Source organism: Rhinopithecus roxellana, chromosome 15 (genome assembly GCF_007565055.1).
Source record: "Rhinopithecus roxellana isolate Shanxi Qingling chromosome 15, ASM756505v1, whole genome shotgun sequence".
Classification (NCBI taxonomy): Eukaryota; Metazoa; Chordata; class Mammalia; order Primates; family Cercopithecidae; genus Rhinopithecus; species Rhinopithecus roxellana.
The window spans coordinates 111,076,351-111,101,178 of record NC_044563.1 but is presented as its reverse complement, the minus strand read 5'-3'; the positions used below and the strand labels follow the sequence as shown (position 1 = coordinate 111,101,178).

At 37.2% G+C, this 24,828-nt stretch overlaps 1 protein-coding gene across 5 annotated transcripts in view; it reads left to right on the top strand.

The window, feature by feature from the left end:
* Positions 1-18,820, top strand: part of HIPK3 (homeodomain interacting protein kinase 3) — a 95,037-nt gene extending 76,217 nt beyond the window's left edge. For 3 of the 5 annotated variants that reach the window (XM_010358349.2, XM_010358350.2, XM_010358351.1), the window contains 13 exons: positions 55-141; positions 651-835; positions 2,268-2,427; positions 3,182-3,305; positions 9,129-9,250; positions 9,459-9,583; positions 9,682-9,843; positions 9,996-10,058; positions 10,350-10,646; positions 10,976-11,116; positions 13,418-13,653; positions 13,948-14,075; positions 14,899-18,820. In XM_010358349.2, the coding sequence (XP_010356651.1) occupies positions 55-141; positions 651-835; positions 2,268-2,427; positions 3,182-3,305; positions 9,129-9,250; positions 9,459-9,583; positions 9,682-9,843; positions 9,996-10,058; positions 10,350-10,646; positions 10,976-11,116; positions 13,418-13,653; positions 13,948-14,075; positions 14,899-15,375 (2,307 nt within the window). In that variant the 3' untranslated portion in view covers positions 15,376-18,820. The remainder of the gene's footprint in view (positions 1-54; positions 142-650; positions 836-2,267; positions 2,428-3,181; positions 3,306-9,128; positions 9,251-9,458; positions 9,584-9,681; positions 9,844-9,995; positions 10,059-10,349; positions 10,647-10,975; positions 11,117-13,417; positions 13,654-13,947; positions 14,076-14,898) is intronic. The other 2 variants (XM_010358353.2, XM_010358354.2) reach the window with 1 other exon arrangement.
* The last annotated feature ends 6,008 nt before the right edge of the window (positions 18,821-24,828 follow it).

Sequence of the window (24,828 nt, the reverse complement as noted above, 5' to 3'; positions counted from 1 at the left end):
TTGCATATTGTGGATAGTAATGTATTCTTTTTTACTTTTGATATATGCAATAAGACATTGGAAGAGCATGAGGCAGAGACAGGAATGAAGTCTAAAGAAGCCAGAAAATACATTTTCAACAGTCTGGATGACATAGCGCATGTGAGTACCATAGCCACATTTGTTAATCTGGTATGCTTAGATGGTAGACTTGAATGCCAAGGGGCCCAAAACATGTTACTCAGTTTTTTAAATGGCTACAGAGTCCATGCTGTTTTTAAGTTTTTCAAATGAAACTGACTCTATTTTCAACCTTTCAGGAGCTAAATTGCATTTGTCATTATGAAAATTTTTAATTTACCTATTCGTTCTTTAGTAAAAAAGTGTTTGCTTTGAAAGGAAAAATCCTAGCCAACAGATTTCTTTTCCCTGTATTTCGCTATAAATGGATATTTGTTTAATTTTTAAAATCTTCTTTTATGCTTTGAATCCTATTTGGTACCTCAACACATTTTGAGGATTTAATATTAATTGTTCTTCTTTGTTTTAAGATAATTGTAGTTCCCTCTCCTCTCCTGTGTTGTGATTTTTGTTTTCTTTTTTGACTGTGGAATTTATACTACTCTCTCTGGCTTATTTTTACTTGATGGCTTGAAATTTTGATTTCTTAGGTGAACACAGTGATGGATTTGGAAGGAAGTGATCTTTTGGCTGAGAAAGCTGATAGAAGAGAATTTGTTAGTCTGTTGAAGAAAATGTTGCTGATTGATGCAGATTTAAGAATTACTCCAGCTGAGACCCTGAACCATCCTTTTGTTAATATGAAACATCTTCTAGATTTCCCTCATAGCAACCAGTATGTTACTTTAAGATCTTTTAAAGTGGTTCTAAAAAAATAATAAGTCTATAGAAAATCACTGCATCAGAGAAATTACTTTTCTTCATTAAATACAAGTAACCTGAGTAAAAAGAGGCTAAGCTAACTTGACCAAGTTCATGTACACCAGTCACTGTCTGGAACTAGAACTGAAGTCTGAATTGCAGTCCAGTGTTCCTTCTCCAAAATGCGATACTAAAAATAAGACTGAGTGGTTTTGTTTTTATTATACATGACTTTCTTATCTTAATAACCAGGCATATATAAAAGGAAATGCTAACAGTTTTCTCTTTCAGGTCACATTTCAGTTTTCCCAGACCGTAGATTCTATCATATTTTGAGTCCTACAACTTCCATTTTACATTTTTTTCCCCACAACTTTTGTTTTCCTTTTTCCTCTTTTTCTCCTGCATTGTGAAGGAAAGGAGTTTTTTCGTGGGTCAGTAGATTATAGGTCGGTAGGGAAGAATATATACTAACATTCCAAAGGCTTGTAATATTACAAATTCTTTGTATTTTGTTTGTTTGTTTGTTTATTTTGGAGACAGGGTATTGCTCTGTCAGTTGCCCAGGCTGGAGTGCAGTGGCACAATCTTTGCTCACTACAACCTCCGCCTCAGGCTCAAGTGCTCCTCTCACTACCTCAGCCTCATGAGTAGCTGGGATTACAGGCATGCGCCACCATGCCTGGCTAATTTTTTGTAGAGATAGGGTTTTACCATGTCGCCCAGGTTGGTCTCGAACTCCTGGGCCAAGTGATATACCCACCTTGGCCTCCCAAAGTGCTGGGACTACAGGTGTGAACCACTGCACCTGGCCAAATCTTATAAATTCTTCGAGCCTCAGACATATTTTGGGAGATCAAGGGAGTAAATTTAAGTGACTTAAAACAGCTTCCTTCAGTATTTAAAAAGACAAAATGAAGAAGGCATAGGAATGAATCCAACGTTTATCATTGTGAATTGTTCTTAAAATTTACATTTTTCTACAACCCATTTAGATTTTTCCCCTCAAACACTTAAAATGTCCTAATGTTTTTCATATACAGTCACTTTGAAAGTAACACGATAGCAACTCTTTGGTACTGTTAATTTAGTGGTGTGGAGATCTAGAAATTTAGGAAAAAATTTTTCGTGTAGGGGGTCTTAAAATTATTGCATACTAACCAAAAATGCTTGCTGTGGTTTTACTGTTTTAAGAAAAATATTGCAGAATATATACTTTTACTTGCTCCGAAACTTAATCTTTTCTGGTAAGATTTCCTGTTAGAAATATTACTGGAAAGAAGCGATTAAGTGTAAATCACAGGATTTTTTTCTTGTAGGAATCATTTTTTTATTTTGTCAATGTACCTCAATTTAAAACTAAGCATTTAGAATAATACTATAATACCCTCACTTTTTTTTTACAGTGTAAAGTCCTGTTTTCATATTATGGATATTTGTAAGTCCCACCTAAATTTATGTGACACAAATAATCACAACAAAACTTCACTTTTAAGACCAGTTGCTTCAAGCAGTACTGCTACACTGACTGCAAATTTTACTAAAATTGGAACATTAAGAAGTCAGGTAAGAATGTGTAGTAATTAATAACTTAGGGTCTTTTTTTAATGATTGCTCATTTTACTTTTGATATATATAGAAGTTTGGTGTCAGTTAGAATGTACAGTACTAGTGAGGTCTTACTACATCTGTTTTACCAAATCTCTTAAAATTTCGAGGTAACAATTGGAACATATCCACTCAAATTCATTTTTTTTCCATTCCTCTCTTCTTTCTGTAAATATCTTCCATCTGCCCTTCTATGCCATAACTCTACCAAAAGTAGAGGTCAGTAGAATCAGTTTTTAAATTTTAATTTTGGCAGCTTGTTTTTGTTCTCATTTTCTGGGTACTTTTTTTTTTTTTTTTTCCTGAGACAGAGTCTCCCTGTGTCTCAGGCTGGAGTGCAGTGGTGCAACCTCTGCTCACTGCAAGCTCCGCCTCCTGGGGTCACGCCGTTCTCCTGCCTCAGCCTCCTGAGTAGCTGGGACTACAGGCACCTGCCACCGCGCCTGGCTAATTTTTTGTATTTTTAGTAGAGACGGGGTTTCACTGTGTTAGCCAGGATGGTCTCCATCTCCTGACCTCGTGGTCTGCCTGCCTCAGCCTCCCAAAGTGCTGGGATTACAGGTGTGAACCACTGCGCCCGGCTCTGGGCACATTTTAATTGTAGAATTATGATCTTAAGAAATGTGTTTGAATTCTATTTCTACAGCATGTGTATTTCATTTAGAATACTGCTCTGTCTAATGTGCTCTGTATAATGTGCTAATTGTTTCAGGCATTGACCACATCTGCTCATTCAGTTGTGCACCATGGAATACCTCTGCAGGCAGGAACTGCTCAGTTTGGTTGTGGTGATGCTTTTCAGCAGACATTGATTATCTGTCCCCCAGCTATTCAAGGTATTCTTTTATTTAAATTTTGCTTTGAATCTAGGCATGCATTATTTTAAAATAAGCTTAGGAATCTATTCATTAAATATATTGTATAATTTTTGCTGCATTTAGTGCTACATTTGAATTTGATTTAAGCTGTTCAGACCAAGCGCAGTGTCTCTCGCCAGCACTTTGGGAGGCTGAGGCGGGCGGATTACTTGAGGCCAGGAGTTTGAGACCAGCCTGGCCAACATGGTGAAACCCCGACTTTCCTAAAAATACAAAAAATTAGCTGGGCATGGTGGTGTGCGCCTGTGGTCCCAGCTACTTGGGAGGCTGAAGCTGGGAAGTGGAGGTTGAAGCTGGAAAGTGGAGGTTGCAGAGAGCTGAGATTGTGCCACTGCGCTCCAGCCTGGGTGACAGAGTGAGACTCTGTCTCAAAAAAAAAAAAAATTTAAGCTGTTCAGTAAGCCTTTAGACCAGTGACACTCATTTCTTGACTGGAACTCCATTACAGTCATCACTAACAAAATGGGTCATATGACAATTGTATTTCCTGTAGAGTGTAAAATGATAAAATACCTTAATAGGAATGATTGAACTTGGGAAGCTACAAGTTGGCCTATGCTGGGTATCACTGTTTTAGACATTTGTCTACCAATACCAAACATTAAAGTGACTGAGAGCTCAGTTATTTAAAATTTTGGTCAAAAGAGTTTTGTCCCAAAATACTATAGTCTTTATTGATAGCTTAGGTAATAAATAATGGATTGATTTCAATTAAATTAATGTCCCTTCATTAAATAAAAAGAGCCAATTAAATCCTCAAGTGGAATGGGTGACAGAATACCTTTGAAGAGGCTATACATTCTTTTTTTTTTTGAGATGGAGTTTCGCTCTTGTTGCCCAGGCAGGAGTGCAATGGCGCGATCTCGGCTCACCGCAACCTGCAACCTCTGCCTCCCTGCAGCCTGCAACCTCCGTCTCCCAGGTTCAAGCAATTCTGCCTCAGCCTCCTGAGGAGCTGGAAAGCTGGGGTTACAGGCATGTGCCACCACGCCTGGCTAATTTTGTATTTTTAGTAGAGACTGGGTTTTTCCATGTTGGTCAGGCTGGTCTTAAACTCCTGACCTCAGGTGATCCACCTGCCTCAGCCTCCCAAGTGTTGGGATAACAGGTGTGAGCCACCATGCCTGACTGGCTATACATTCTTAAACTAGGAAATCTCCTAATGGTTCCTAGAGAATCATAGCATCAAACCTCACTACTGGAATAACTGGACTAAAACCCTACTTCCTAAGTCCTTTCCTGAGATTTTGTCCTTGCTAAGCTTTAACATCTAGTTAATGCAAGAGGTCAATTACAGATGGGGCCCTAAAACAACATGTCCAACTTAGTGGTGATATTGTACAGAGTAAATGAAAACAGTTGGTGCTAAGTCAGAACACCTGGAATCTAATTCTGTTTCTCCTTTTTACTGTATCATTGTAGACTAGCCTGTTTATTTATTTCAGCCTTAGTAAAAGGAAATAGACTGAATAGATAATATATTGGCCATTTCCAACTCTAATATATTTTGATTCTGAAGGATTAGAGTGTGTCTTTTTTTGAGACAGTGTCTTGCTCTGTTGCCCAAGCTGGAGTGCAGTAGCACGATATTGGCTCACTGCAACCTCTACCTCCTGAGTGCAGGTGATTCTCATGCCTCAGCCTCCTGAGTAGCTGGGACTACAGGTATGCACCATCACGCCTGGCTAATTTTTGTATTTTTAGTATGTACAGGGTTTCACCATGTTGGCCAGGTTGGTCTCGAACTCCTAACCTCAAGTGACCTGCCTGCCTCAGCCTCTCATAGTGCTGAGATTACAGTCATTAGCCACTGCACCCGTCCTCTGATTTTTTAATTTTAAGCATTCAAGCAACTCTAAAACTTTTTTTTATTTTAATATTTCCCACAGTACCAAATAAAGAACCAAGAATATGTTTGTTGACTTGATTTGCTGGTAATAAGAGATGTGAAAACAGGTCAGATCTTCAGTTACTGTTGTTCTATCAGGGTAGCTTTATTTTCATTGTTGACTCTGAAGGTGAAATTGTGACCCAGCCACAGTGGTGGTCTGTGAGTATCTGTAACAGTGACATTTCTATTACTTTCTGGTAATAAAAATGCCCACATCATTATAGTGTTAGCAATAATAGATGCTAACAATATGATGCTGTTGTGTTTTTCAGTGTCTTCCCCCAAGTGTTTATTATAAGAATTTCAAACATATAGAAAAATTGAAAGAATAGTATGTTTTCTACCCTAGATTCAACAGGTGTTAATGTTTTACCATATTTGCATTATCAATCTACCTACCTGCTTACGTAGTGCACATATGTGTACTATTTGAAATTAAATGGTAGACACTACTTCTAAATACTTCAGCATGGAAGATTGGTGCTTTTTAAAAATATGTTTTTTAATCACTATCACTTGTGTTATCTTGACAAATGCATTTTCACTTAAATTTATAATCTACACTAACAAATAGGTTCTTTGGTTCTAGTAATCCCTCCCATGTACCAAAATCAGTTTTAGGGTCACCACTTATACTGTGGTATATTTCACGAAGATTTGGAATAGCAGGTTTTTTTTCAGAGCCTAGCTTCTGTGGCAAAAACTTAAGAGACTTCTGAGATACGTTTCTAAACAGCATTGAGCATCATTCTTAAAACATTTCAATGAGGTTAGAAAAATCTTTTGTCTTTTTATATGGTTTATAATTGATGAAAAGTTAGAAACCTTTTTGTACATAAAGTAACAACTATATCACTGGTTTATAATATGGGATAATCGAAAGAAAAGAATTACTATCACAGACTCATTAACCCTCTAAATGTCATGAACAGCACTTTTGAATTAGAATTACTAGTGAGAAGAAACACAATATGTTTTAGCTTATATAACAGGTGCAGTTGCAGCAACAGGCCAGGCAGGCTCTATAAATATGTTGTTTCTCATCTTAGTAGAGTGTCTGCCTTAGAAATGAAAGCACTCCCTCTAATCAGTCTTAGTGTCGGACGGGTAGATGTTATGTAGAAATTGTAATGTAGAAAATTTCAACATTGGGCTTCTTGCCCCTCCCCTTCATTTATCCCCTCCCTTCAGAATGTGCCATTGCATTTACAAGAAACATTTTAAAATAATTATTGGGCAACTATTGGGGATAGTAATTATGGTACCATGGTGGTTTATATTTTAAAATAAACTTTATCCTTTTGACTTAAAAATTTTACTTTGACGCTATCATGTTTAGGTAATGCATTTAATATATTTTAGATATTATAATATGTAGGTATAGGCATATAAATACTATATCCGTAAGACTGCTTATTTTAAAAAGTACACTTGTTTTTAAAAATCAGCTAAGCTTTGGCCGGGCGCGGTGGCTCAAGCCTGTAATCCCAGCACTTTGGGAGGCCGAGACGGGCGGATCACGAGGTCAGGAGATCGAGACCATCCTGGCGAACACGGTGAAACCCCGTCTCTACTAAAAAAATACAAAAATCTAGCCGGGCGAGGTGGCGGGCGCCTGTAGTCCCAGCTACTCCGGAGGCCGAGGCAGGAGAATGGCATAAACCCGGGAGGCAGAGCTTGCAGTGAGCTGAGATCCGGCCACTGCACTCCAGCCTGGGCGACAGAGCGAGACTCCGTCTCAAAAAAAAAAAAAAAAATCAGCTAAGCTTTTATTTAATATATCTGAATGTTTTATTTATTAAACAAGCTTTTAAAATTATTTAGTGACCTGAAAAGTTAGGTATTCATCCCCTCTAGATGACAATATTAGAGTAAAATACATTCCAGCAAAATTCTTTTCTGTTATACTAAAATAATATTCATAAGCTTTTTATGCCTTATTCTCCAAGTATTAAAGCAAATATAATCAAAGATAAAGTTTCAGCTAACCTAATAACTATACAAAAATTGAGATCTTATCCCACTATTGAATTTGATCAAAAATTAGATCTCCTGTGGAGAGAGTATATAGGAGAATTCTTCTCATCTTAAGGCAGTGCTTGTGGAGAGAATTTACAGGCAATGAGATTTTTGTTGAGATTCGGAAATTTGCTCTGTCTGTTCATCCTTGTCAAAGTGAAGAGATTTTTTTTTTTTCTTGAAGAGATTGTCTATATATTGCAATATATCTACACTGCCTGGGTGTGCTGATATTCCATGTCTTGGAGAATTGGATGATCAAGACAGGCTTTTTAGCAGAAGTAAGAAGATTTTTATTAAACTTGACTCATACCTGGCTCTTTAGGTGGAGCACAGAGAGTAGAATAACCTGGTAGTAAGATAATAGTCTCAGTGAAGAAAATAAACAGGCTAAAATGGACATTCTCTTTAGGATTAACACTTACATCTGTGAAATAGAAAATTTGAGGTTGTTTTACAATAGAGAAAGAAAACAATTGTAGTATTTTTCTCTTATGCCTGAAGAGAAAGACTCAACATCACATTTATCCCCAAATTGATTATATTATATTTAAATAATCTCAAGCCCATGTTGAAAGTAACTGCTACAGTAAAGTGGAATTATGAAGTGGTCAAATTATTTTCATTAATGTAATTTCTGATCTTTGGGGATGCCCCTAAAATCTTGTCAAAACTTTAAGTTGGAATGTGATACCACTTTGCTGTCTCAGAGTTCAGTATTATAAGACTTAATATTTGCAAGGTGCTTTGCAGTGAGTCAAACAGCTATATTAACATTATAGTAACATTAACAGGATTAACATGTCTGGTAATCCTGCTTTCTAATTTTCCAAGTTGGCAAGCAAAATGGTAACATGTTTGTTTTGGAGTTCCAGCAGCTCTCTCCTAAGAATACTAGTCAATTAAGCCACATTGGGGAAACCTTAGTTTTATCATCAAATTAGGTAAATAGGTTAGTTTTGCCTTTCCTTTGGAGGTTGAAATGAGTGTGCCATCCCTGAATTTTCATCCATTATGTGAACCATTATGTCCATTAAATTATGAAGTTGTGATGTATTTCTGTTTTGGTGACAAGAGCGTAAGATTCTATCACAGTTTTAAAGAAGAAGATACTAAGCATAGCTAAAAGTTTGTTTGAAAAGAAGAACCTTTACCTGCTAGGTTGTCAGCATACTAAACCAGATTCTTCTTTCCATGTTCTTTATCATGGTGACTGAACTATTTAAAAAGGAAAATAAAGCTTCGATAGCAAACTTTGGAGATAAGAAGTTTCAAGAAAATTAAATGGTTCAACTTTGCAGTATGCATTTTGAAACAGAAAGGGGAGCTTTATAATAATTTTTGGAATGATGTATATCACAAGATAGACAAGAAGTACATCATTTTCCTAATGGATTGCTCAGTTAGTGTTATGAAAATTTTATGCAGAGAATGGCATTGTAACCCCACAATCAAGGCTGGGTGTGGCGGCTCATGCATGTGATACCAGAAATTTGAGAGGCTGAGGTCGGAGGATCTCTTGAGCCCAGGAGTGCAAGACCAGCCTGGGCAACATAGACCCTGTCTCTACCAGAAATTAAAGAGATGAACTGGGCATGGTGGTATACACCTGTGGTCCCAGCTACTCAGGTTGAGGTGGGAGGATCCACGAGTCCAGGAGATTGAGGCCACAGTATGGATCATGCCACTGTGCTCCAGTCTGGGCAACAGAGCAAGGCCCTGTCTCAAAAAAAAAAAAAAAAAAAAAAAAAAAAAAAAAAAAAAAAAAAAAATCTGTCAGAATTTAAGCAATTCTTGACATTTAAAATAATTGTATAAGTTAAATAAGAGGAAGATTTTTTCTTTTATTTGATAACTATTCTGTTTCACAGGTATTCCTGCAACACATGGTAAACCTACTAGTTATTCAATAAGGGTAGATAATACAGTTCCACTTGTAACTCAGGCCCCAGCTGTGCAGCCACTACAGATCCGACCAGGAGTTCTTTCTCAGGTTGGTAATAATTCATTCCTTGCCATGTATCAGCTTGTGCTGTTGGGAAATAATGAAAATGACCTGGATAGGGATTTAATCCATTTTGTAGGTTATGGACTTTAATGTTTATAATTGTTAGCTGTTACTTTAGATAGTTTTGAGTTTAGGATATGGTAAAGTTACTTATAACTTGTTATTTTCTATTGTTTTCCTTTGCTGCAAACAGACGTGGTCTGGTAGAACACAGCAGATGCTGGTGCCTGCCTGGCAACAGGTGACACCCCTGGCTCCTGCTACTACTACACTAACTTCTGAGAGTGTGGCTGGTTCACACAGGCTTGGAGACTGGGGGTAAGCTGAAAACAAAAGTACTTTGTGAATAGTTTGCAGACTAGATCTTGATTAAAGAAAGGTCTTGATTAAAAACATTGTTCTGAACTTCTCCCTAGGAAAATGATTTCATGCAGCAATCATTATAACTCAGTGATGCCGCAGCCTCTTCTGACCAATCAGATAACTTTATCTGCCCCTCAGCCAGTTAGTGTGGGGATTGCACATGTTGTCTGGCCTCAACCTGCCACTACCAAGAAAAATAAACAGTGCCAGAACAGGTTGGTATTGGTGCTTTAACTTTCCTCTGCATTTTGAGAATCTTTAAAATGAATTTTGCATGTACACTAAAGGGTCACTCTGTTGTATTCAAAATGACCTCTTTTATACCTTTATTACAAACACTAAGCCAGCTCCCTTCTCAATTTCTCAGAGGTATTTTGGTAAAACTAATGGAATGGGAGCCAGGAAGAGAGGAAATAAATGCTTTCAGTTGGTAAGATTGTCTTTATTGCTCTTTTGATTTATTATCTACCTGTAATGTAGCAATTGTGGACATTCAGATAGCACACTTACCAAAAAGTGACTTTAAATGTATGTAAATACAATCTACATGGATATTTCTAGAGCTATTTTATATTTCATAAGAACTTGAGATCTGTTGGTGTGTTATATTCATGAACTTGAACAAGTGAAGGTTTGCATTTTTTGGTTTAACAAGATACCTTGGACAACTGATTATACATACTTTGATTATAGAAATTATAAATTATTCCTTTGGTTGCAGGAGTAATTCATTACAGAATACCAATATCCCACATTCAGCATTTATTTCTCCAAAGATAATTAATGGGAAAGATGTCGAGGAAGTAAGTTGTATAGAAACACAGGACAATCAGAACTCAGAAGGAGAGGCAAGAAATTGCTGTGAAACTTCTATCAGACAGGACTCTGATTCATCAGTTTCAGACAAACAGCGACAAACCATCATTATTGCTGACTCCCCAAGTCCTGCAGTGAGTGTCATCACTATTAGCAGTGACACTGATGAGGAAGAGACTTCGCAGAGACATTCACTCAGAGAGTAAGTGCCAAATGCTGCATCCTCAAAGGATATATAGGTGGCATCCTTTGGTGTGTCGAAAAACAACTTTCTGTGACTTATTCCTTGTTTGTCAATGTCCTTTGGAGTAAAACCTTTAAATTAGATAACCCAGTTCTAGAAAGGGAACTTTCTAAATAGTATTTAGCATCATCATTATAGCATTTTCCCTGTATTTGTAAGCTTTACTTTTTGTCCATGTAGGTCATTCTTAACAGTTTCATATCCTTAATTAAAGAATACAAATTTTGACTATTTGGAGAGTATCTTCTCGTATTTGACTCACGTTTTCCCCTTTTCTCTTCCACTAGATGTAAAGGTAGTCTAGATTGTGAAGCTTGCCAGAGCACTTTGAATATTGATCGGATGTGTTCATTAAGTAGTCCTGATAGTACTCTGAGTACCAGCTCCTCAGGGCAGTCCAGCCCATCCCCCTGCAAGAGACCGAATAGGTAAAATAATCTCAATAGTAGTGTATAATAAATAGTAAGTCTACTAAAAAGCCTACGATTTCTTTCTGTTAAATTAATAAGTACCTGCCAATTTACCACAGTGACTTCTATCTTGAACACAATTTTTGAACTAGATCAGTTTTTCTAAACACAGATTTGTTTGTTTGTTTTTGAGACAGGGTCTTGCTCTGTTACACAGGCTGGAGTGCAGTAGCATGATCTCGGCTTACAGCAACCTCTGCCTCCCAGGCTCAAGGAATCCTCTCGCCTTAGCCTCTTGAGTAGCTGGGACCACAGGTGCGCACAGCGATACCCAGCTAATCTTTTAAGTTTTTTTTGTAGAGATGGGATCTTGCCCTGTTGCCCAGGCTGGTCTTGAACTCCTGGGCTCAACCAGTGCTCCCACCTTGGCCTCCCAAAGTGCTGGGATGACAGGCGTGAGCCACCATACCCAACTAAATAATCTTTTTTTGCCGGCGGAGTGGGGGTGGGTGGGAGGAGATGAAGTGTGGCTCTGTCACCCAGGCTGGAGTGCAAGGGCGTGATCTCGGCTCACTGCAGCCTCCACCTCTCCAGGTTCAAGTGATTCTCCTGCCTCAGCCTCCCATGTAGCTGGGATTACAGGCACCCGCCACCACACCCGGCTAATTTTTTGTATTTTTAGTAGAGAGGGGGTTTCACCAGGCCAGGTTGGTCTTGAACTCCTTACCTCAGGTGATCCGCCTGCCTCAGCCTCCCAAAGTGCTAGGATTACAGGCGTGAGCCACCACATCTGGCCAAATCTATTTTTGAAAGGGTAAAAAAGCCACATTCTTAATTTCAGCCCCACAGACTACTATTGTAACTTAAATTTGGAAGAAAAACATATACTTTAGCAAAATTAAAAAGGAGTGTTTTGCATAATGAAATACTCACTGGCCCACTGTCTACAGAACATCCACTATGATTTTTTTCTTGCATTGGTGATGGATTTGCATGGTTTTATCCATATTAACCTGGCTTACCTGTCCTTTGGCCGGCTAAAATAGTAAGCTTGTCCTAAGCAGAATGATTTACTAACATATTAAGAGATAAGCCGCAGTCTAGAAGGCACAGTGGCCAACACTTGTAATCCCAGCACTTTGGGAGGCCAAGGCAGGAGGATCACTTGAGGGCAAGAGTTCAAGACCAACCTGGACAACATAGTGAGACCCCACCTTTACCAAAAATAAAAAAAAATAATAGCTGGATGTGGTGGCGCTTGCCTGTAGTGCTAGCTACTCAGGAGGCTGAGGTGGGAGGATTATTTGAGCCCTGTAATTTGAGGCTGCAGTGAGCTATGATCACACTACTGCACTATAGCCTGGGCAACACAGTGAGACCCTGTCTCTTAGGAAGGAAGGAGGAGAAGGAAAGAAAGAAATAAAATTTTATTTTAGTGGCAACAAACATTTGGAAAATTTTAAGTTTTAATTTTACATGTCTTCTTCTTTTCCTTAGTCAGGAAATATGATATTGCATACTTATAGCCACAGCTTTATGGAAAATATAAAGAAATTTTAATATGTCTTCTTAAAAGTTGCTTATAATGTGGTTTGAATATTGATAATGTACGTAACTATACATACACATGTAAAGTATGTAAAACAAATATACATATAAGATATATAAATAAAAATATGTATAAAAAGAGATGCTTCAAATTCATAACTAAGTATGCAATGGGTGGTTGAAACAGACAATAAATGCTGTAGAAATCCCAAGGAGAGAGAGATTGTCAGGGCCCAAGAGTGTCAGGAAGAGATGAGAAATATGGGGCTCTGTCTAGGCCTTTAGAGGTATGGGGATACCTTTCAGATAACTGGTTAGGTACAAGGACCTAAATTACCAGAAGAGGCACATATCCTGATGTTAGAATTTAATTTGAAATATCCAAGTCACATGCATGTATGCTTGTACATTTCATTTAAATTATCCAGAACAGTGCCTCTTTTGTCATGTCTTGATGAAATTATCTGGAATTCATAAAGAGGAATTTTATGAGCTGATACTAAGGATCAAATGGGAAGGGAAAGAAGAGAAAAAAATGCCAAAATGATATTCCTGAAATGGAACAGAATTAGGTTTAGCAGTTGGAACAGAGAATTAATTTAAGGGTCTAGAAATTTTTTGAAAAAGTGCTATTGGACAAGAAAAAAGCTGTAATTATATATAAAATAACTGAATAACATTCTCGTCAGTTCACTGGAGCCTGAATATTACTTAACATTAGATTTAATGTTGGAAAAAAATATCACCCATAAAAATGCTTTCTTTTTGTAGTATGTCAGATGAAGAGCAAGAAAGTGGTTGTGATACGGTGGATGGCTCTCCGACATCCGACTCTTCTGGGCATGATAGTCCATTTGCAGAGAGCACTTTTGTGGAGGACACTCGTGAAAACACAGAACTGTTATCCTCTGCCGACACAGAAACCAAGCCAGCTGTCTGTTCTGTTGTGGTGCCACCAGTGGCACTAGAAAATGGCTTAAATGCCGATGAGCATATGGCAAACACAGGTAAGTTGAGTCCTCCCATTTCTCTGGTTGTCCTTTAAATACAGTCTTAATTTAGGAACATCTGAGAATGGAGTTGCCAAAAGTCATCTCAAATTTTGACTTGATCCTGCCTTATGTATTATACAGAGGATATCTTCTAATATTATCCAGTGCTTGGAAACCACGACCTCTCCTTTCATTTTATTTAATTTTAAGGCTCTCAAATCACTATTGTATGAAATATCTGAAGATTTTGCTAATTTTTTATTTGAAAAGGAAAAAGCATAAACTCTTCAATATTTTATTCGTCACCAGATTCTATATGCCAGCCATTAATAAAAGGACGATCTGCCCCTGGAAGATTAAACCAGCCTTCCGCAGTGGGTACTCGTCAGCAAAAATTGACATCAGCATTCCAGCAGCAGCATTTGAACTTTAGTCAGGTATGTTCATTTGTGGATTTGTAGGAGTCTTTGGGATTCAAATTTAGCAGTTGTTTTTCACATGGAGGAGAAAGCTTCTGAAACTGTATGTAGTCTTAATGAATTTTTCCCTTCTTGTTATCCCAAGGGGCTAAAGAGTAACTGGCTTAATAATAGGATAATTAAGCAAATTATCCATAGAACTTGTAGCCTCCTTCAGAAAGATTAAGTCCTTAGGTTCTCTTAGGTAATATTAACAGAGTGTGTCTGTTATCTCAGAACATCATTAACCTTCCTGAATACTTTCCATCTTATTCAACGCTATATTTGGCAGTTGTGTTTCAGTTGGGAAAAGAAAAGATCACAGATACTGGAGTTGGACGGGGATTCAAATCTTGGTTTTGCCATGTACTATATATATATTACCTTGGCCGGGTCTCTTCAACAAATTTGATTTGGAGCACAGTTAATGGGAATAGTAATTATATCATGGGTTGTTTCAGAAGTAAATAATATTGTGTATGTAAATGTTAGCTTTACATATAATAAGTGCTCCACAAATGGTAGTTGTTAGTAGTGATGGGGGTAGTAAAAGGTAGTACTAGCAGCACTAATAGCGGTGTTTATAATATAATAATATGTAGTAATAAATACTAAAATGTTAATACTAATATATATGGAATTGGTATTTTTCTCTCCTCTAGTTATTCTTAGTATAAGTTAGTTCTGAGAGATCCACTATGAGTTATCAATCACAAAGGGTATATTGTAATTTCCTTATCTTTCCTTTTATCTTTAAAAATATGTTATTCAGTCATTTTTTTTTTTTTTTCTTTATGGATAGGTTCAGCACTTTGGATCTGGGCATCAAGAGTGGAATGGAAACTTTGGGCATCGAAGACAGCAAGCTTATATCCCTACTAGTGTTACCAGTAATCCATTCACTCTTTCTCATGGAAGTCCCAATCACACAGCAGTGCATGCCCACCTGGCTGGAAATACACACCTCGGAGGACAGCCTACTCTACTTCCATACCCATCATCAGCCACCCTCAGTAGTGCTGCACCAGTGGCCCACCTGTTAGCCTCTCCATGTACCTCAAGACCTATGTTACAGCATCCAACTTATAATATCTCCCATCCCAGTGGCATAGTTCACCAAGTCCCAGTGGGCTTAAATCCCCGTCTGTTACCATCCCCAACCATTCATCAGACTCAGTACAAACCAATCTTCCCACCACATTCTTACATTACAGCATCACCTGCATATACTGGATTTCCACTGAGTCCAACAAAACTCAGCCAGTATCCATATATGTGAAAAACAGTATATTGGGGAAGCTCAATGATACAAACATTTGATTAAAAATAAAAACATGGTATTTAATAAATATTAGCCATGGCACAAGAAAATTATTTTTGAATCATGTAGACTTGGGTGCAATTTAAACAACTTTGAGCTTTAAAAACTCACTTTTGATGTGTTTTGCACATTTGGTATAACTTGTCTTTGGTCATGTTATCTTCTTATGTAGTAACTCTAGACAGGTGACTTATGGGAGCAGAAGTCCAGTTTTGCTCCTGCTATTTTTTATAAATTGCCTTCTAACTAGTGCAAGACACGTCCACATTTGGGAAGCCATTCTGTGTACAGACTTAGAGCAACAGATGCACATATGTCAGAATTACAACATACAAGTGAATTGTATTATCCGTGTCTTAGTGTATAAATGTTGGGTCACTTACCTAAGAAATTGAGCTATTGTTCTTTACATTTGCATGTGTCTTTTGCATGGGCAAAATGTTGCCTAGACTTTGCTCTTAAATGTTGTTCTAATAATCTCAGCTGCATTGTAAACCGTTCCCACACATAGTGCCTTAAATATTTGAGGTTGTTAATGTTATTACCTATATATAAATGTTGAGGACTGCAGCACTTAAAATTCAGACCTACTCTTTAGTTTCCTTTTGATAGCGTAATGTTCATTTTTGGTTTTGTGTGGTATGATTTCAGGTAGTAGCTGTTTTTTTCCTTATTAAGAGGGCAGCATGTTTGCTATAGCTGAATTCTGCTGTCTGATTTTTGAGAATGATCTAGCTTCAAGAAAAGCAAGCAGTTAGTAGTGCTTAAGAAAAATTGATTCAGTATCTAATGGATATTGATAACTGTCACAGCACAGCATTTTATATACTATTAAGTGAAACTGCAATACAATCTAAGTTTATTTTGAGAGTGTTTGCTGTATAATTGGACTTAATAAAATGTTTAGAGGTACAGTAGGCATGACTTTGGGTAGATAATAAAATGCAAAATGCTCATTGATTCATGATGTGGTTTTATCTTAGCTTGGGCAAACCATGCAGTATTTAATAAATAGTAGCAGAACTTTTACTATTGAAGCTTGAAAAGATGTGAGTTCTTTGTGTGCAATTTTTGATTTATGCATGTGAGAGGGTTTTTTTTTAAAGTATTTTTACATTGCAGTACTTGTTTTGCTTGTTGGTGATGTTTGCTTATTTAATACATTCCGTCAGGGACAGAAATTACATGCTTTTTTTCTTCCTAGGAAGTGTGTTGAGTTCCCCCGCCCCCCTTTTTTCTTTTTTGGGTGGTGGTGATGGTAGTGGTTATGTCTGTTTAAATGAAGTTGCTTTTACAGCACCAAAGACTTAATCATCCATTTCCTATATAAAGGTAGCTACTTTTTGCATAGACCTCAAGTATATTGTAGTGTAGAGGTGGAATTTAAGGAAAGGTATTAAAGTGAGGCTGTGTTTTAGCTTACAGGCAAGTAATAAATTGTATCATTTATCTTGAATGTATCATAGATAAGCTGCTATATAACGATTGCCACTTCAGATAGCTGTGAAATTAGGTGATTAACTAGTTGTTATTTAGCCTTCTAATTTCTGTATAAGTCTAATTACATGAATAGAAATTGGGGTTTTGATTTTTTACTTTGCTTTTCTGTTTGGAGTGTCATTGTAACTACTGTATTGTAAATGGTGGAAAATAATTGCATTTGTTATTTTGGGGTGTGTTATTTGCATCAGTATTTTATCTCTATTAATGTTTGTGCTCATCACTGCATATTAAAAAAACTTGGATGTATCAATGTAACTTAATTTTTTATTTTCATACTGGCATTGTAGACACTTGAGAAAGCTGTATCTTGCAGGCTTGACTTAACTTTTTTTCCTTAAAAATCTGGAATATAATCTTACAGCATTTACTGGAATAAACAGTACAAAGCATTTGAGTGTAAAACTCTAGATGTTTTGGATTTACAGCGTTTCTTTGATAAATGAATTGTATACCACTAATACAGCTCTAGTACAGCATTCACAATAAGCTAATAATGGATAAGTTTTCTTTACTCCATTGACACAAGCAGTGTTTTATTTAATAATCATCAATGAAATAAATGTGCCTGAAATTGATTTTAAAAATTACAGTATTAGATCATAAAGTAAAAACCAGCAGTACATTTTTAGTCACACTGAAAATGAAGGACTTAATTTTCCCCACAAGTTTCAGTGTTTTTAGTAATTAATTCTATGCATTTTATACAAATAGAAATATATATATATATAAAAATACATGTTTAAAAAGAAGTAGCCTAAGATTAATTTAAAAGATTATTTACAGATGACACATTTATGGAGTCACTATTTAAGTAAATTTGCTGCCCTCCACAGCCTTCTGATTTTATTTATATGTTCCAGCAGATGATTAGGGTCTGCTCACTTCTTAGGAAAGAATCAATGCTGGCAACACATTGTGTCAGAAACACCAAGTGCAAAGGATTGATTGTATCACAACAGGTACAAAACCGACAGTTTTCTTTTTGTTTAGGGCCATATTTACTACCCTGAAATGTTGTATTCTTTGTCTTTAATTTCCAAGACTTAAAGCAGTCTTGTTAAATTGACATAAATGGTAAACTTCAACATTGTCATAATACAGTATTAAAGTTTGATAAAGGTATATCCCAGTTAACTACACTGCTCGTTAAATTGCAATCATGGGCATTTTAATGTATTTTAAAATAAATTTCAAAATTCTGCTAAATTTTTAATTTAGCATATTGACAAAGTAATCTGGATTTATACCTTTTAAAAACCATTTTGACCAGTTTTCTTCGGTTTTAATGCTTTCTTAAATAAAACACTGCATGATTTCCAAGTTGCATATTTGCATACTATTTTAATTTGCAAAGCGTTTTTTAAATCAAATATCCTGATATTTAGTTGTTTTTTCCCTCCAGGGTGTTTAATTAAATATGTTACTGTATTAGCAAAACATTTTCGTTTTAAAAATCTGCTAATTTTAAACTTGGACTGTGTTAAGTAAAAGTTAAATCATACACTGCAAGGTGTAGGAAGATTTGTTTTAATGAATCCAGTGATACAGATTTGATTACTAAGTTTGAACTGTTAATTGTTTAACAATTTTAGACTTGTGGCTTTCTTTCTTTGGTTTACTTGTTTTTGCTTTTACTCCTATGCTACACTAGTTTGCCATGTAGCAATTGCACTGTGCAATATTACAATAAGGACTGGGAAAATTTTATGGATGTAATGTCTATTACGGTTTGCGATAGTATTTCTCTCTAGTTCTCAGTGATTTAAATGTGACCAAGCCTTCTGTACTTTGTCACAAAAAGCGGGTTTTCCAGGTGACTATTTTGGTGAGTGTCAAAATAAGAATTTATGGTGTATTACTGTCGATTCACTTTGAATTAAAATATATATATTGCAGCAAACAGCTTGTTGACTTTTTTTCCACCCCAATACTCTTACAGGGTAGGGAAGGGAGAGGTTAACAATATTGAGTATCTATTAATAACTGACATCATCTTATTTAACTCTCAAAGCCACCTGGTGAGATAGGTATTATTATCTTTGTCATACAAATGAGGGCATAGCTGCAGAATGTTTAGGGAACTTGCACAAAGTCACATTGCCCATGAGTTGGAATCTGAGTGAGATGCACACCGGGATATCTAACCATAACTAATCTACTTTATATCCGTTCTTTTAAAACTGAAGTCTGAGGCAGTGTGCCCAGAGTACCTGCAACCATAGGATGACCCTGACCCATTTTCCTTCAATATTAAGTTTCTGCAAATAGTTTTTGAGAGAAATAATTTCTGCCCAATATGCGTGGATGAAGAATAGGGAATTCACATGAATCTTTAATATTTAAAACGTGACTTCAAAAGAATGTGATTGTAATAGGCCAACTTTTGTCCTCAAATACCAACACCTCATAATTCAAGGATCTCTTTCAAGAAACCTCAGTTGGAAAGTTTCTAGAGGAGCACTCCCCCAGAACACACTGGTGAGAATACGTATTTTCAATTTTTGCCTTCCCCTATCAATGTTTAATTGAAGTACAACATAAATGCATTCTTTGGCATCTGGCTATTTTTTGTTAAACATTTAATTTATAAGATACACCCAAGTTGTGTGTAGTTCATTTATACCCATTGCTGTATAGTATTCCTTTGTGTGTATACAGAACTATTTTGTTGATGGACATTTGACATCTGAATAGTTTCTACTTCCTGGCTATTGTGAATAGGGCTGCCATGAATGTTTTGTCCATATTTTTTGGTGAACATGTGCATGCATTTCCTTTGGGTATATATGTAGGCATGCATTACTAGGACATATGGTGTATATAGATACTGCCAAACATTATTCCAAAGTAGTTAATTTACACCTATTAGTAGTGTATGAGAGTTCTAGTTGCCTTATGTCCTCACTAACGCATTATATTTTTTTGTTTCTTTTGTTTTAGCCATTCTTTTGAGGGTGAGTTGTTCAAAATAATATGAACGTTTTCATGTAGGCCAAAGCACTGATCCTACATAAAGATGAAATTCAGATTTTGCAATTTACTTGAAAGTAAATTAGCCTCTTGAAAAAATACGAAGAAGCATTCAGCTATTTAAATAGATCTAGGAATATAACATTTTTTTCTCTAAAACAGGGTAATAGGACAAAAAAAGGGCTTTGAGCAACACATTTAAACCATTCAGCCAGTAACTACCCAGCACAGTGCCTGGCATATAGTGGGTATGTCATGAGTCATTTAAAAAATCTTTTGAAGCATCTACTATGTTCCAGGCACCATACACGGTGCATGTACCAATGGACAAAACAGAGGTCCTTTCGCTCTTATGGATCCAACCTTTTCCCAGGGGAGAAGACTAAAGTAAGGTTCAGGTAGGGTAAGTAAACAAGACGGTATGGGGATAGAGTGACTGGAAGGGTCATGTCAGGGAATGCCTCAGTGAGGTGACACTTGAACTGTGACAAGGAGGATGCTGATCAGGCATGCAAAGAAAGAATATCTGACAGAGGGAGCGGCAAGTTAAGCTTTTAATATGAGCAAAATAGGAAGTGGCCATTATGGCCAGAGCATAGTGTGTGAGTGGGTGGCAAGAGATAGAAAATGCAACTATAAGGGTGGGCATGCAGGCTTTTTCCCAAAGATTGGAGTGTAGATTTAATTCCATATATTGTAGGAGGCCATGGGATGATTTTAAGCAGGCAAACAATACGACCTAATTTAAAGATCAGTCTGGCTGTTGAATGAAGAATAGATTGCAGGGCCAGGGTGGGAGTTGGAAGACCAGGTAGGAGGTTGCTGAAGTAGTCTAGGTTAGAGGGATGAATACCAATATTTTGCTAAGAGATTTGTATTACCAATATAGTCTCCCAGTCTGTGACTTACCCTTTTAGTTTCTTTTTTCTTTTCTTTTTTTTTTTTTTTTTTTTTTTTTTGAGACGGAGTCTCGCTCTGTCACCCAGGCTGGAGTACAGTGGCATGATCTCAGCTCACTGCAACCTCCGCTTCCCAGGTTCAAGTGATTCTTCTGCTTCAGCCTCCTGAGTAGCTGGGATTACAGGCGCATGCCACCACGTCCAGCTAATTTGTGTATTTTTTTAGTAAAGACAGGGTTTCACCATGTTGGCCAGGATGGTCTCAATCTCTTGACCTTGTGATCCGCCCGCCTAGGCCTCCCCAAGTGCTGAGATTACAGGCGTGAGCCATTGCGCCCAGCCGATGACTTACCTTTTAGTTTCTTAACAGGGTGTTAGGAAGAGCGAAAGTTTTGGATTTTGTTGAAGTCCATCTTATCAATGTTTTCTTTCATGGTTTGTGCTTTTTGTGTCCTAAGACATTTTTGCCTATCACTAAGTTTCAAAGACTTTCTCCTTTGTTTTCTTCTAGGAGTTTTATAGTTTTAGCTTTTATTAAGTCAATGGTTCATTTCATGTTAATTTTTGTGTGAACTTTTTATTTAATGGTAATTGAGAAACTACACTGACACCTAATTAGAAGTGTGGTTATTTGAAGTAGAAAAATCAGATGTTAATGTTTCATATTATCCCATTGTAAATATAATACATGGTTACAGTATGCTTGGGTAATTCAGAAAAATAATTTTTAAACATAAAAATGTGTGTTTTCAGATAGTTAATGTGCATTTAAGCAACTTCAGATACAGATATTTGCTACGTCAATTTATAGCATTGAATTTATAGGCATTTTGCATGCTTTACAAACTGCACAAACATTTGAATGCCAAAATGCAAAATTTAAAAGTGATCAGATTTATTCTAGTAATTGCTTGTTTCTTCAGTGACTCTGGACAATCCAAAGAACTCAACTTTTTTTCTCATGTAGAATTTCTATACTTCTTTTTTTTATTAAAAAAGACAAATAAGAGAAAAAGAGTAGTACAGTGAATACATGCATAACCTTCACCTAGATTCACCAGCTGACATTGGGCTCATTAGCTTTGTATGTTTATGTGTAGTTTTTAAATTGAGCCATTTGTGGTTGATCATACTTGGCCCCAAAATACTTAAGCATGCATCTGTGAGAATAATGACATTTTCAACAAACCATGAGACCTTATAACATCTAGCAAAGTTAACAATTCTGTAACATTTATCTAGTTTTCAGTACGTAGTCAAATTTTCCCAATTGTTTCAAAAATGTCTTGAAACAAGTAGCTATTTTCCCCCTACTCCACCAACCAATTAAGATTTACCCACTGCGTTTGGCTATGGCATGTCTCTGACTACTTTTAATTCAGAACAGAACAGTCACCCATCCATCCACCATCCTTTTTTTTGTTTTGTTTTTGAGATAGAGTCTCACTCTGACACCCAGACTGGAGTGCAGTGGTGTGATCTCGGCTCAATACAACCTCCGCCTTCTGGGTTCAAGCGATTCTCCTGCCTCAGCCTCCAGAGTTGCTTGGATTACAGGCGCCCATCACCATGCCCAACTAATTTTTGTATTTTTAGCAGAGACAGGGTTTCACCGTGTTGGCCAGGCTGGTCTTGAACTCCTGACCTCAAATGATCCACCCACCTCGGCTTCCCAAAGTGTTGGGATTACAGGCGTAAGCCACAAGTTCAGGCTAGAATATTGTACATTCTGGATTTGTCTGATTGTTCATTTGTCCTAATTGACTGATCTCTATCTTCTGCAAAGTAGAAGCTGGTTCTAATGCCTTGATTCGGTGTTCATGCACAAAGGAGTTGTGTCATTGTGTCATGTCAGGTTGTCCACTATCAGGGATGATAGTTATAACTAAGAGTGATGACTGGCAAATCTCTCCACTGTGATCGGTGGGGTGATACTTTGAAAGTATCAATAACATTTTACTCGGTGTTTTTAGCATGCATTAATGATTGTTGTCTGAATCCATTACACTGGGGATTGCAAAAATGGTGATTTTCAACTCTATCATTCCTTCTCTTAAATACATTCATGACCCGGCATCTTTCTGTAAAAACAGGCTTCCTCCCTGTACACATGCTCTCTCACTTTCTGCTTTTCTGTCATCACTATGGGTTCATGGATTTTGCTTTAATTTAGTAGCTTAAAGTGACCAGTTATCTTCAAGACTCCTGAATCTTTTTGACATCACCACATTTGTCTGAATATTCCCTTGCTCTCTGGCCCAAAAGAATGTCTTAGGCTCACTTTGTACCTTTTCTGCCTCAGATCTAGAATCAGCCATTTCACTAAAAAGCCCAGGTTTCAAAGGACTCAGAGTAATTTTTACAAATCAGACACAAAACTAATCGTTTTGTCTTGTACTACTTCCCAATCATGGTTGTCATGGGTGTTTAATCGTGGTGTCATGATTAGTTTCTGCTCTTCTCTTAGTTTAGCTTTAATCCGATATCTCCATTATTTAAGGGTATGTCTGATTCCTATTTCTGCAGAGATGTGGCTTGCCCAGCAACTACTGCACACTGCTGTGAATCTTACTGATCTAGGCTCCTTCTTAGCCTAGCACATTGATTGCAGATGGTAATTCCAAAGGCAGGATGAACAGGGAGATGAATGAGTGACTATTTTAGAGGGCATGCTTGGAAGAAGTAATGTAGTAAATGCAGCATTTACTACTTTTTCTCTCATATTTAGCACTTGTGCCCAGTGAATGTTGAATCAATGTGGGTCCTAGGGTTTGAGGACATTATTTAGCAAATCTTAGTAATATTTGTATTCTCAGTGATGATGATGAACTTGAACCAGGTGCTGAGATAGGAGCAGGAACTGTGCTGCAGCATCGTCACAGTTCCCTTATCCCTTCTTTCATCACTTTCATCATATTTCTTGCATTGCTTACCTGCTCTTTGCACTAACTGTAAGCTCTGAAGACAAAGGTAATCCTGCAGACTCTGTTTCTTTGACATTCGCTATGTGCCTGGCCACAGTCAGCACTAAAACATTTGTTAAATAGATGAATGAAATCAATAAACATCTGTCGAATGGAATTTAGGAGGCCCAGATTTCATTATCTGCTTTGCTACTACTACTATAGGTAGTATGATTTTGAGCAAGTTTGGGCTTCAGTTTACTCATCGGCAAATTGAGAGCCTGGGGTTGCAAACTTAAAAGCAGCAAGGGCTGGGCAGATGCCATAAGTAGATGAAGGAGACTGAGTGGGGACTGGTCGAGTAGAGAGTCAAAGCCCCACACAAAGGAATCAGGAAACACAAGTAGGATGGCAGACCAAATGTACACCAATGTCTACTTTTTTGAGAAAACACAGAAATATGCATGTCAAATGTTGGCAACTAATTCATAAGTTTTTTAAAAAATTGTTATAGATATGGTATATATGAAACACAAGTTGTCTTCAGGCCTGAGCTGGTCTGTGGGTAGGCAGTTTGCAAGATTAGTTATTCCGAGTTTACTTTCAGTTTGACGTTTAGTAATGCCGTTCAATATAGTATTGCTATGTTGTATTGTGGCCAGCAGGGGGGGAAGTTCCCTAATAAAATTTTTTTTTAACTTTGGTCTCGTAATAACTTTAAAGAAAATAACAAGGCAGAAATATGAGCAGTGTGGGCTATGTCGGAGCATCTAATTTTTAAATTTTTATTGTTAGAGACGAGGTTTCTGTCTCTCTCACTTAGGTTGGAGGGCAGTGGCATGATCATAGCTCACTGTAGCCTCAAACTCATGGGCTCAAGTGATCCTCCCACTTCAGCCTCCCAAGTTGCTGGGATTACAGGCATAAGTAACCACACTTGGCTCAGTTTCTTTTTCCTTCTCTTTTTTCTTTCTTTCTTTCTTTCTTTTCTTTTCTTTCTTTCTTTTTTTTTTTTTTTTTTTTGAGATGGAATCTCGCTCTGTCGCCCAGGCCGGAGGGCAGTGGCGTGATCTCTGCTCACTGCAAGCTCTGTCTCTCGAGTTCACACCATTCTGTTGCCTCAGCCTCCCAAGTAG